The following is a 14,135-nucleotide window of genomic DNA, read 5'->3' as shown; positions in this document are numbered from 1 at the left end:
GGCGCCCAGACTTTGGAATGACCTTCCGAAATTAATGAGATCAGCTGACAGCATTCATTCTTTAGAAAAGAAAAAAAAGGGGGAGTGGTCTCTCCTCGACTTTCTCATACACTCAGATATGGGGATGGATATTTGAGGAGTAAACCGCAAGGTGATGATTATATTTTTACGTTATGTACATTAAAGAACCAGCAACAACAAATCAACTCAAGAATATACTGAACAATTATTATAAAAGTAAAGTTGAATAGCTGCATGAATAAAAGGTAAAGCACCACTACCACTACTCAAATTATCGCATTTACACACACACGGTATATTTAGATTCAGGGAGTTCTAAAACGTCGAGATTTATCAGTAGTTATGTTATGTGGGTTGGAGACGGTGCCACGGGAGACAGAGCTGGAGGTGGCAGAGTTAAAGATGCTAAGATGTGCATTGTGTGTGACGAGGATGGACAGGATTAGAAATGAGGACATTATAGGGTCAGCTCAAGTGGGACGGGTGGGAGACAAAGTCAGAGAGGCGAGATTGTGTTGGTTTGGACTTGTGAAGAGGAGAGATGCTGGGTATATTGAGAGAAGGATGCTAAGGATAGAGCTGACAGGGAAAAGGAAAAGAGGAAAGCCTAAGAGAAGGTTTATGGATGTGGTGAGAGAGGACATGCAGGTGATGGGTGTGACAAAATAAGATGCAGAGGACAGAAAGTTACAGTATGGAAGAAGATGATCCGCTGTGGCGACCCCTAACGTAAGCAGCTGAAAGAAGAACACGACGACAATACTTCTTCGTATATGAAGTATAGGGTTAAGTAACAACTAACTGAAAACTCGTCTGTTCAGGAAGGCTTTTAACATAACCTGACATTCTGTCCCTTCTTTCAGTTCACCTCTCTGTCCAGATACTCAGTATAATTTCTGTGTGTATGTTTATCACAAATGATGTTACTTGTTTAGGCTTTCTTTCAGTATTGAATTTAGTATTTTACTCTGCTTTATTTTTTTCTCTTTGTTCTATTTATTGCTTTGTATATTCTATATATACTGTATATGTTCTAGGCTTCTATGCAGAAAATATTTGTATTCAATGCTACATGTACCCTGCTATTACTTCTATGACTCTGAAGCACTGTGAGCATGGGAAAGGCGCTATACGAGTAACATGCATTATTATTATTATTAAGTCCAAATCTAAGCTGGCTGCCATTGTGCTCCAACACGTGTCCTGGCTGCAGACCACAAAATGCAGAAGTGACCTCTTTATCTCTTAGCCACCGGGGTGCAACACTTTTGAGATTTACAGGAAGGTGCTTTGATATCTCCAGAAATACAAAGATGGACAGGCAGATGGAATACAGTCAGTCAGTCAGTCATTTTCCAACCCGCTATATATCCTAACACAATACAGCTGAAGTTAAACGTTTTCATAAATTTTGGGTGAATTCTTCCAAACTCATTTTATAACCCTCTACAGATTTTTTTAAATTTGACATATTATTTAAGAGGTCTACTTATACAAAGTTATTGTCTGTTATACCTGCATTTTATTACTCTTTAATTTAATATTGTTTTTTATCAGTATGCTGCTGCGGGAGTATGTGAATTTCTCCTTAATAAAGCATCTATCTACTTTGTGCAGGGCAAAAGTAATTTTGTCATCAACGTTCACAGACCTATTTAGCTTTTTACTGACTAGATCACAAATCCAGTGGGTCACAGGTTCACATACACTTTTTTAACTTTAAGCAGCTCAGAAAATTCCAGAAAATGATGTCAAGCCTATATGCAAAACAAAGGTGGACCTCCACAAAGCTTCTTCATCCGTTGGGATTAATAACCAAATGCCTGAAGGTTCCACGTTGATCTGTACAAACAATAATAAGCAAGTATAAACCAGGGCTGTGGAGTCGGGGATAATTTTGGGTACCTGGAGTTGGGGTTGGAGTCAACAAAATTGCACCAACTCCAACTCATAATAAATTTAAAATTGTAATGAGAAAAAAAAAAATACAACAGGTTCAAATGTCCCATTTCACAAACAATAGTCCTAATGAAGTGCTTCTCTGATGTAACAATAAAGCCCAGAGCATTGTTGTGTTACTACTAGTGTGAAGTTCAGCTTAGCGATTATACAACCTGACATTCACATATTGTAATCTGGATTATGGTACATTACAAAAAGGGTTTTCATTTGATTTCCGATATAATGTCTTTAGTTCATTTGAGTGTAAACAAGTAATCATGGAGGTGTGTGCTGTGGCCTGAGGTGTGTTCAGGGGTTCTTGTCTTTTATTTAAACTGGCCAATACGGTAGAGAGGCCGCATCCTAGCTAGTAGTTCTCTGGTTAAATGACGAGGATGATGTCTTCCTTTAATCAACATGGACTATACATTAGCATATTACATACAGAGGATTCGGAGTTGAAAGTACCAGAAACTAAGGAGTCGGAGTTGAAGGATTTATCTACCGACTCCACAGCCCTGGTCTAAACACCAGGGGACCACACAGCCATCACAGCATTCAGGAAGGAGAAGCATTCTGTCTGCTAGTGAAGAACGGACTTTGCCACAAAAAGAACAGAACAACAGAAAAGGATATTGTGAAGATGCTAGACCAGGGGTCTCAAACATGCGGCCGGCCCGAGGCAATTATCTGCGACCATCAACGATTTGCTTGAACTGCCAAAATCTAGCACTAAAATCCGTTTTATTTTGCAGCATTTTCCTCACCATACTGTTTCCAGTCCAATGATCAGAATTAAAATGCCATTCTTCTCACTTACCTCAACATTTGGTGTTGTTACTTTTACTTCCAGTGACGTCAGTTAAACGTAAACAGTCAACGTAAAACAACGTTTGGAAATTACTTTGTACAGTTCTTGCTGTTAACTGCACACTTCACTGTTGATTAAAGTGACTAAAGTCTTCGTCATCTAAAAAGTGCAAGACTGCTCACGAAAAACGAATATTCCAGGACAAATGGGAAAATTTATATTTTGTCACTGGATTTTATAATAAGCACGTTGAGTAAACTCATAAACTTAGCTGTATTACTGTAGTTCGAATAAATGATTAACAATAATATTGTATTGTATCATTTAGAAATGAATGCGGCCCACAGACTACCACTTCTTTCTATGAATGGCCTATATAACCCGCTGAGTTTGAGACCCTTGTGTATGGACAATGGTAGACAATTATCTTTATCCACAATAAAACAAGTCCGTTATTGACATAACCTGAAAGGCTGCCCAACAAGGAAGACGCCACTGCTCCAAAGCCACCATCAAAAAGACAGGCTGCAGTTTGCAATTGCAAACGGGAAGAAAGATCTGACCTTCTGGAGAAACATCTTCTGGTCTGACGAATACAAGATCAAACTGTTTGGCCATAATGACCATCGTCTGGAGGAAAAAGGTGAGGCTTGCAAGCCAAAGAACATCATCTCAACCATCAAGCATGGGGTAGGTAGAAGCATCACGTCGTGGAGGGACCGGTGCACTTCATAAAATGGCATCAGGAGGAAGGAAAATGATGTAAATATACTATATAAACTCAGTCACAAATGGCTCTTCCAAATGGACAAAGACCCCAAAGTATACCTCCACTGTTGTGGCAAAATGGCTTAAGGACAACAAGGTGAAGGAACTGGAGTGGCCATCACAAAGCCCTGACCTTATATCCGACTGAAAATTTGTGAGCAGAACTGAAAAAGCGTGTGCGTGCAAGGAGGCCTACAAACCTGTCCCAGTTACACCAGTTTGGTCTGGAGAAATGGGCCAAAATTCCAGCAACTTATTGTAAGAAGTTTGAGGAAGGCAACCTAAAATGTATGGCTCAAGTTAAACTATTTAAAGGCAAAGCAACCAAATACAGGGTGGCTCATGAAAACCGAACCGTGTCTGACTGGCTAGCTCGAGCTATTATACAGGTGGGTGCCATCACGGAGCCTCGTTGTTGCAACGGGGTCGGAAGCCCCAACTGTGCATTATTAAGGAAGCTGTGAGCCAGTGGGTACAGACGTGCGTTAAAGAGATCCGGAAGATGTATTCTCTGCAACAGAGGACTGGAATAGTGGAGGCATATTTGTCTACTGGTTCTTTTAAGTACGTCGTCTTTGAACAGGATGGAGCGACATGTCACACTTTTCGCGAGTCACTTTCTCAAATTCATAACGTCAACACAGAGGAACGAATTGTCATCAAAGGTTTGCAGCCACCAAGATCACCGGACCTAACCACTTGCGACTTTTACCTGTGGAGCAATCTGAAGGGAAAAGTGTATGTCGAGTTGCGTCGCGTCTATGACAATATGGTGTGGCATGCAGAAAAGTGTATTGACGCACAAGGAAATCATTTCCAGCACCTCCTCTAACCAGTAAGTTTCGTTTCGTGTACGGGCTAAGAAACATACGTCGACGTTGGAGTCAGAGATGGTTTGGTTTTTCGTGTGCCACCCTGTATTAACAAAGTGGATGGAAACTCGTGAACCACTTGAATAGTCACATAGTCCATAAAAAGTGAAACATTCAGAGGTCTGTGGGCATTGTTGGAAAAAATGACTTTTGCCCTGCACAAAGTTGATGTCTTAAACGATAAGCCAAATGTATAGTTTGTTAGTATCAAATCTGTGAAGGGCTTATAAAGTAAGTTCTGAAGAATTCACCTGAAGTGGATGCAAACTCCTGACGTCAAGTATATGCTGTACAAATGGGGAACTTCACAAACAGTGTAAGAAAGAAACCACAGGAACAGAAACTCGAGCCGACATTGCTGAGGTCTGCATGCACGTACCAGAGAAGAGTTAACACTGCATAGGCAAAGTGGTCTTTCCTTCAAGGTCCAATTTTTTTAATGACAAGAATTGCATGTCAAAGGGTGGGTTGGAGTACTGGTGCTTCTTACAAAAGAAGAGCTACAGCTACTCTGCCATACAATACTACTGTACATATGATACTCTGCACACTGAAAAAAAGGGTGAGACACACCCTGATGGCACATCTTCTGGACGTGAGCACCCTGCAGTGTACTTAACTGGGCAAGCAGACCACTGGAATGATGACAATAGTGGGACAGGGCTGGGATTTGGACCAGCACAACTAGGGGCTTAAGCTGATTCATGTCTTATGACACACAAATTGTAAAATAGCTTCTATGCATCATTTGTGAGCTAAAAAGCACCAATACTATGAGATTCAGCTATTTTAACATATTACAAAAAAAGTATACACACACACACACTAGCATACCAAAATGGCCATTCATTAAAACGGGTTTCATGGTCTATTCTATTCTATTCTATTCAGGTCTGGGGACTGAGATGGCCATTCCAGAACGTTGTACTTGTTCCTCTGCATGAATGCCTTAGTGGATTTTGCGCAGTGTTTCGGGTTGTTGTCTTGTTGAAAGATCCAGCCCCGGCGAAGCTTCAACTTTGTCACTGATTCCTGGACATTGGTCTCCAGAATCTGCCGATACCGAGTGGAATCCATGCGTCCCTCAACTTTGACAAGATTCCCAGTCCCTGCACTGGTCACACAGCCCCACAGCATGATGGAACCACCACCATATTTGACTGTAGGTAGCAGGTGTTTTTCTTGGAATGCTGTGTTCTTTTTCCTCCATTCATAACGCCCCTTGTTATGCCCAAATAACTCCATTTTAGTTTCATCAGTCCACAGTACCTTATTCCAAAATGAAGCTGGCTTGTCCAAATGTGCTTGAGCAGACCTCAAGTGGCTCTGTTTGTGCTTCCTCTTCATCACTCTCGCATACAGCATCTCCTTGTGTAAAGTGCGCCAAATGGTTGAACGATGCACAGTGACTCCATCTGGTGCAAGATGATGTAGGTCTTTGGTGCTGGTCTGTGGGTTGACTCTGACTGTTCTCACCATTCGTCGCTTCTGTCTATCTGAAATCTTTCTTGGTCTGCCACTTCGAGCCTTAACTTGAACTGAGCCTGTGGTCTTCCATTTCCTCAAAATGTTCCTAACTGTGGAAACAGACAGCTTCAATCTCTGGGACAGCTTTCTGTATCCTTGCCCTAAACCATGATGGTGAACAATCTTTGTCTTCAGGTCATTTGAGAGTTGTTTTGTGACCCCCATGTTGCTACTCTTCAGAGAACATTAAAGGAGGAGGGAAACTTACAATGGACCCCCTTAAATACTCGGATTCACCTGTGTATGTAGGTCAGCGGTCACTGAGCTTACCAAGCCAATTGGAGTTCCAATAATTAGTTCGAAAAGTTTGGGAATCAATACAATGACAACGGTGCCCAAATGTATGCACCTTCCTGATTTTGTTTGAACAATTATTGCACACTTTCTGTAATTCCAATAAACTTCATTTCACTTCTCAAATATCACTGTGTGTGTCTCCTATATGATATATTTAACTGATATTTTTTATCGTAACAGCCAACGATTTATACAGTGTCACGCACGCGCGAATAGGAGACCGTGGACGGACCTTAACACGGTTCAGAAGACGTTCGCCGGCAGGGAGTGGCGGGGTACTAACCTTTCTCCTTTGCTTTCTTCCAGGAAAAAAGACGCTCCGCCACCATAAGCCTCATTTGCCCTCAGCACGTTACTTCCGCCCTTTTTCCGCCATTGTTCCTGACGTCATCAATCCCATCTTCCCTCACGGTTCCTTCCCAGCATTCCTCCACTTCCGGCTCCTCCTACATAAAATGGCCGCCAACGCCATCTACAGCATCGCGCATATGAACCTGTTGTGTTTATAATTTTGACCAAGTATTTTTTGATTAATTGTGGATTGTCTGCAATATACGGGGCCGGAAAACCCCAAACCTTTATGCTGCATCTTTTACAACAGGAAAATAATGACTATTAACAAGGTTGCCCAAACTTTTGCATCCCACTGTGTGTGTGTGTGTATATATATATATATATATATATATATATATATATATATACACATACATACATACACACACACACACCACATAAAAACCTAAGCCTAAAAGTGGAACATTTTTTGTGACTTTAAATCAGGCTTATTTTAAAACCTACATATATATGTTTGGTATTATTCTTTTCAAAACTTATTGAGCTTTAAAGGTGATGTTAGATTTTCAGATTCTTACTCTGTTTTTTAAATTATAAACTAAAATATCAAGAAAGTCGTGGTTATTTTTGATCGAGTAAACTTTCTTTCACAGGAACAAACTATTAAAAAATATATCTGTTCATAACACCAATGTTTGTATTTAGGTAATTTAGTAAGCTGAAGGTTGAGTTACCATGACCCACTGCATACGTCTTTAGTTTACATGTGATTTTTTTTTTTATCTATAAGAATGTCAGTTAAAAAGAATGGATCATTTATTTAGCCTCTTATAAATACTCATTTCATGATTTTGACTCCAAAAAATAATAATTTTTCTTTTGTACATTTACAGATTTAACTAATATTCTGGCCGCAACTGAGGGTTGGGCGCCAAGCCCGCCTAGTGTATGTTAATACAGTAAAGCCTTGGATTGTGAGTATCTTGGTCTGCGAGTGTTTTGCAAGACGAGCAAAACTTTTTAATAAATTATAACTTGATAAACAAGCGAGGTCTTACAATACAAGTAGTACGTGTACGCTTTGATTTGCCGGGTGTCATGTTAGCAAAACTAAGCCAATGGTGGTTCTCTCTCTGCAGGATTGTGGCTAATTGCCTCCCATGCTCGGTCTCAGTCGGCGTGCCTCACTAGCTAGTCAACATCCATACGAGCAGATACTGTTTACTATAGCATTGTGACCACATGCGTGTGCGCAAAGCATTTTTTTTTATTTTGTGTGCGAGCGATGAATCTGTTTGACGACGATGCAATGTCACATTTGTGCATAATCCTTAAAAGGAGGCAACAGCAACTGTCATTGGAGAAGGTCCTTGTTAAGTCGCAAAAAAAAGAAAAAGATTCAAGTGAGCCAACAAATAGCAGTGATTTCGTTAGAGTAAAGCCAAGCAAAACAACACCTTTCATTGGCTAACTAAAAAGATTACAATATGCAAGCTTTCGAGGCAACTTAGGCCCCTTCTTCAGATAGTTAGAGTGAAAGTCATCCTATACAATAACCTTCCTCCTCTCTTTCGTCTCCCTCACACCAGCCACGATTCTTTTCAAAGGTAAAGTGCAGGTTAATTTGTTTAATGTATTTTTACTTTATAGTTTGTATTTATCATTTTATATATGAGTATTTCTGCGTTGTGGAACGGATCATCTGAGATTCCATTATTTCTTATGGGAAATTCATGTTGATATACGAGTGCTTTGGATTACAAGCACGTTTCCGGAACGAATTACGCTCGCAAACCAAGGCACCACTGTATGTGTATATGTGTATACTCAGCACACCACACTGGCCATCCCATACTTGAAGATGATGATGTGAAGGACATCACTTCCCACATTAAAAGGAACACAGCCTCCAGAGGAGAAATAGACTGCTCTGACATTTCTTATATAGTTCCAGTCTAACCTATCATTAATGTGGACCCTCAAGTACTTGTAGGGAGTGGACCACCTCTGCATCCACTCCATGAATAGTGACTGGACATAAAGGCTCTTTGGTGCAGTGAATGTCAATAAGCAGATCCTTGGTTTTGCTGACATTAAGATGCAGACAATTCTTTATGCACCAGTAAACACACTTCTCCAACGTCTCATTCCCCTTATCAATACACTCACTAAGTGCAGAATCACTTAGCGTTGGTGTGGAGGATATTTTCTTGGCACTCTTTCAGCCCATTAGTACCAACTAACCATTGTTTAAATGCCACAACCTACCAGAGTATTGTTGCTTACCACGTCCATCCCTTTTGACCACAGTGTGTCCATCTTCTGGTGGCTACTTACAGCGGGATAACCCACCATATGCCACAAAACTCAAATCATCACAAACTGGCTTCTTGACAATGAGTTCACTGCACTCAAATGGCCTCCTCCACAGTCATCAATAAGGCATCTTTGGGATGTGGTGGAGTGGGAGATTCACATCATGGATGTGCAGCTGACAAATGTGCATCACAAACTTGATGCTATCACATCAATATGGACCAAAATCCCTGTTTCCAGAACGTTGCTGAATCTATGCCAGGAAGAATTACAGCAATAAAGGCGGCAAAGGGGGATCCAACCCAATACTAGCAAGGTGTACCTAATAAAGTGGCCAATGAGTATGTGTGTCTGTGTGTATGTATATAAATAAAAATATATATACACATACATACATACACACACACACACACACACACACACACACACACACACACACACACACACATATATATATATATATATATATATATATATATACATATACATATACATATATACATATATATATATACATATACATATATATATACATATATACACATACATATATACACATACATACATACATACATATATATATATAAATGACCGTTTTTCTTTCAAATGTAGTTAAACTAAACTTGGCTAGTGCTAGTCTACCAGACAGCCCTACCACACACCCACACACACACACACACACACACACACACACACACAGAGTCACAGATTAACACACGGTCAAGCATGCCGCCTACTCCCAAGGACCCAAACGATTTAAATGAAAGGTGAGTGGCACAAACGTCCAATGTGGAATCTGCTTACCTGAGTGGTTTCATTCACAGCCTTGGCAGGTCGGAAGCTGGAAGCCTTAATATTTAACGACTGGCTGCGTGTGACTGAGGTTCCCAATGGCTTTGCGCCTGTTGGGCATGAGGAGGAGCGATCGCACTCAACACGTGAGGTGCCCGAGGAGGAAGGAGCACTCTTGTCCTGCAGCACTGCATCCCAGGGGTCCTTAGCAATGCTTGGCTCGGTCTTTCCAAAAACCTCACTATGGAGTGCAGGGTCGAAGTTATCCACCTTGGGCTTGGTGAGAGGATCGAGATCGAGCCAGTCAAAGCGACTGGCGTTCGCACTTTCGACTGACGGAAGTTTTGGAACCATGGCCTTGGTGCTGGCAGACTCCAAGTCAGTGCTAGTGGATTTTCCATTTTTCAAGTATTCTGAAGTGCTGGCGATCTTATCAAACAATTTCACCATTTCGGGAGTAACCGCTGGCTGGTAAACCGGCAAAGAACACATGGGTGCAGTAGGCGGGAGTGGGAATGACACAAACTGGGAAGCTGGAGGAAGGCCAATATAAACAGGCTCTGGCAGCCGGTAGGGAGGCACTCTAGAACTGAAGCCATTTTGAAAGGAATAATTGTGTTTTGGAAATGAAGTTGAAGAATAAAGAGGAGTCTGAAGAACTGTAGTTGGCAGTACTGGGTTCACCGGACCAGGCATCCACTGCCCAACACCACCAAAGTGGGAAGCACGAGTATACAATGGCGTGGAAGACGACACGGATAATGGAGGAGCCGTGGATATACTCTGAGGCCTGGTGGGGTTGTTAGTAACACTAAATGTGTCATCCAGAAGCAGCTTCTCAAGTTCTGCATGGCTTAGCTCCTCGACTTTGATGCTTCTGAATTTGTTCTCGTCTGCCCTTTTCTTGGCATCTGATTCCGGAAAAATGATGAGGTCTCGGTCTGGTCGGCTGCAGGATGTGGCTTTCGGATTTCCACCCATGGAGGATTTCTGACTTAGGCGCACAGTCGCTTTTTTTTCCTTCTGCAGTCGTGCCAGTGCCTCGGCTTCCATCTGCAGGGCTTCCTCTTTGCCAATGTCCTTCGCCAAAGCTGCTCCCAGAGCAGGAGGGAGATTGGGTTTGAATCCATTGTTACTGGATATTTGAGCCATCGTGTCAGCTGTCAGAGGCCATTGACGTGTTGCAACTTGGCTCTCTCAAATTCAGTAGCAATCTTTGCTTTTACGGAAGGACCTCTTGAGTTCTGAAAGAAAAGAGAAACAATAGGTTATCATTCCATAAGTTTACATGCACACATAGCAACGGGACAGGGCGAGTAACCCAGTTCCCTAAAATCCTCCGTCTACAGTACATGTTGTATCGCAATGTAAAATCTTCTGTTACTGAAGATGCAGACGTGCAAACATTTGTTGGTACCCCTTCCCGAAAAGGGCATGCGACTGAAATGTAAAGGGAAACCACGTTTTCAGCGCAGACTGTGGTATGTTAAAACAAACCTCTTGTAACTAGGGAGTTACCCCCCTGCTCGCTTCACTCTGCAACCCCTGTGGCCTGTGCTACGCGGCAGCCACTTTGCGTCTCTGCTACTCGCATTGTGAAAAGAGGGGGGCTGAACGCACCCCAAGGAGACGCGGTTGCTCCTCTGAAACCCCTCTTAAACGGTGACACAATGGGAAACAAATCTAGTGGGGTTTTTTTTTTGTTTGTTTTTTTTTTTTTAAACCCTGCTGCTGAAGCCACCGCGCTTTGAACATTAGAAGCCTGTACAGCAGCTGTCCTTTTGTCACCTACTCTTATTTACGGCCCCGGGAGTGTTTAAATCTCCGACCACAAATTCTCGTCTCGTGGGATGTGAATTCTTGATATTTTTTACTTTATAATTTAAAAATGGAATAAGAATCTGAAAATCTAACAACATCACATTAAAGCTTGATAGATTCTGTAAAGAATAATACTAAACATATATATGTAGGTTTTAAAATAAGCATGATAAAAAAGTCACATAAAATCGTTGCACTTTTAGGCTTAGGATTTTATCTATCTCTATCTCTATCCATATACATATATATATATATATATATATATATATATATATATATATATATATATATATATATATATATATATATACACACATACAGTGGAACCTTGGTATACGTCCTTAATTCGTTCCAGACCCTTTGACTTATAGCAAACAGGACGTATACCAAACAAATTTTTCCCATAAGAAATAATGGGAAAATAATTAATCCGTTCCCATGAAAAAAAAACCCTGTTGCTATTGGCATATTATACATTGATGGGGTTGTATAAAATAATTGAAACACTGCTTAATACTAAAATACATAAATACAAAAGCAATTAGATGAAATAAATGAAAATTTTACCTCACTTTACTTTTTAATAACATCTTTGTTTTTCACAATCGTAGATACCGTCATTCTCGGCATACGGTATGCAGCAGCCATGTCCCGGATACGCATGCCACCTTCATACTTTCAACAATCAATTCAAATTTACATGAAAAAAACACAAAATCACATTGTGACGATGCAGGTTTGCTGTATGCTCCCATCTATTGTCGGGGAGCCCTTGAACCCTACACCGTCGGTAATTTGCCTCACTGATAACCTCATCGGTAACAACAAAGCAAGGGGATGGTGAAAAAGTGCAAAGTGCTTTTATTAAAACAATTAACAAAACAAGGTGTTCAAATTAAAGTGCAGTCTCCAAAGTTCCAATAAATAATCCATAAAATCAGAAGTGAAACGTGGAGATTAAAAACAATAGAAAAAAGTCTTCTTAAAAACAACGAAGTTAAAATAGAGCAGGAAGCATTCTTTAAAAATAATAATAAATAAAAAAAAAAAACAAGAAGTCCGGTGCCTTTTTACCTGGCGGCCCCCCTGCTTCCCAACAGGGGAGTCGTCCTACTTGCAGCTGACGTTAACTCTGCCTACTTCAGCTACTTCGTTCACTCTCTCACTCACTCACTCACTCACTCTCCTGTCCGTTCTTTCTTTTTTACTCCCCTTCTAGCCGACTCGCGTTTCTGTTTATCAAGATAAGCAGCCCCAGGAACAATCATGAATGCGGACGGTCCCTCACAAGTGCACTTTAGTGAGAAACACCCACATCGCTAATCGCCCTGACAACCTTCAGCCACATAACCACCACGCCCCCTCGCCAAGCTGCGAGTGCGGTGATTATTTATTTTAAAGCTGGACTTTGACAGGAGCTGTGGACCCGCTATATCACACACATGAAAGTTCACAGAGAGTTATAGCGAGGGTTGTTCACTGAATGCTAGCAACTGGCGCATTAACTCGAGAGAGGTAAACAAGGTTAGCACGCGAGTCGTATTCCAAACAAAATTTTTCGTGTCCAAACAGGACATATACCAAGTTGGACTTATTCCAAAGCAGACGTATACCAAGGTACCACTGTATCTATATATCGCTTTCCATCTATCTATACATATACTGCCCTAAAATGAATTCAAAAAAGACAAAAACTTGATGTTTGCTCTTTTCAAGACTCCTGGATGAATGAATATGGATTTGTACAACAAAAAGATCATGCTGTGTGTGCGTTATGCTGTGAAAGTGTTGTGTGTCGTACATCAAGTGTACAAAGACATTATCAGACTAAACATCAGTCCACATTAAAAAAAACTCTGATGAGAAAAGTGAAGAAGCTATAAAAAGGGCTGTTTCTGACTTTAAGAAACAAACTGCTCATTTTAGTCAAATAACTGGAACCAAAAATAAAGCCACAAAAGTATAAATTGGGCTTTGCATGAATTCATTAATAGCTCTGATTAATAATAAAGAATCATTAATTATATTAGAATTCTTGATCTTTTTTGTTACTCAAATTATGTATCTTGTACTGAAAAAACTTGTAATTTATATTTTGTAATACAACATTTAATAAATGTTTTGATAAAACAGTCCAGGGTGTTGAAGGGGTCCAGTTAGGTGGGCTCAGGATCGGGTCACTGCTTTTTGCAGATGATGTTGTCCTGTTTGCTTCATCAGGCCGTGATCTCCAGCTCCCTCTGAATCGGTTTGCAGCCGAGTGTGAAGCGGCTGGGATGGGAAACAGCACCAGCAAATCCGAGACCATGGTCCTCAGCCGGAAAAGTGTGGAGTGCCCTTTCAGGGTTGGGGGCGAGATCCTGCCCCAAGTGGAGGAGTTCAAGTATCTTGATGTCTTGTTCAAGAGTGAGGGAAGAATGGAGCAGGAGATCGACAGGCAGATCGGTGCGGCGTCCACAGTGATGCGGGCTCTGCATCGGTCTGTTGTGGTGAAAAAGGAGCTGAGCTGAAAGGCAAAGCTCTCAATTTACCAGCCGATCTTCGTTCCTACCCTCACCTTTGGTCATGAGCTGTGGGTAGTGACCGACAGAATGAGATCGCGAATACAAGCAGCTGAAATGAGTTTCCTCCGCAGGGTGTCTGGGCTTTCCCTTAAAGATAGGATGAGAAGCTCA

General features: G+C 41.2%; 1 protein-coding gene across 1 annotated transcript in view; it reads right to left on the bottom strand.

Annotated features, from left to right (window-relative positions):
• Positions 1 to 14,135, bottom strand: part of pik3c2a (phosphatidylinositol-4-phosphate 3-kinase, catalytic subunit type 2 alpha) — a 231,006-nt gene that overhangs the window by 144,807 nt on the left and 72,064 nt on the right. Inside the window, exon 2 of the mRNA XM_039740786.1 lies at positions 9,652 to 10,883. Coding sequence (XP_039596720.1) covers positions 9,652 to 10,791 — 1,140 coding nt within the window. The 5' untranslated portion in view covers positions 10,792 to 10,883. The remainder of the gene's footprint in view (positions 1 to 9,651; positions 10,884 to 14,135) is intronic.

Source organism: Polypterus senegalus, chromosome 1 (assembly GCF_016835505.1).
Source record: "Polypterus senegalus isolate Bchr_013 chromosome 1, ASM1683550v1, whole genome shotgun sequence".
In the NCBI taxonomy this organism is placed as follows: domain Eukaryota; kingdom Metazoa; phylum Chordata; class Cladistia; order Polypteriformes; family Polypteridae; genus Polypterus; species Polypterus senegalus.
This window is presented reverse-complemented; position numbering and strand designations above follow the sequence as displayed.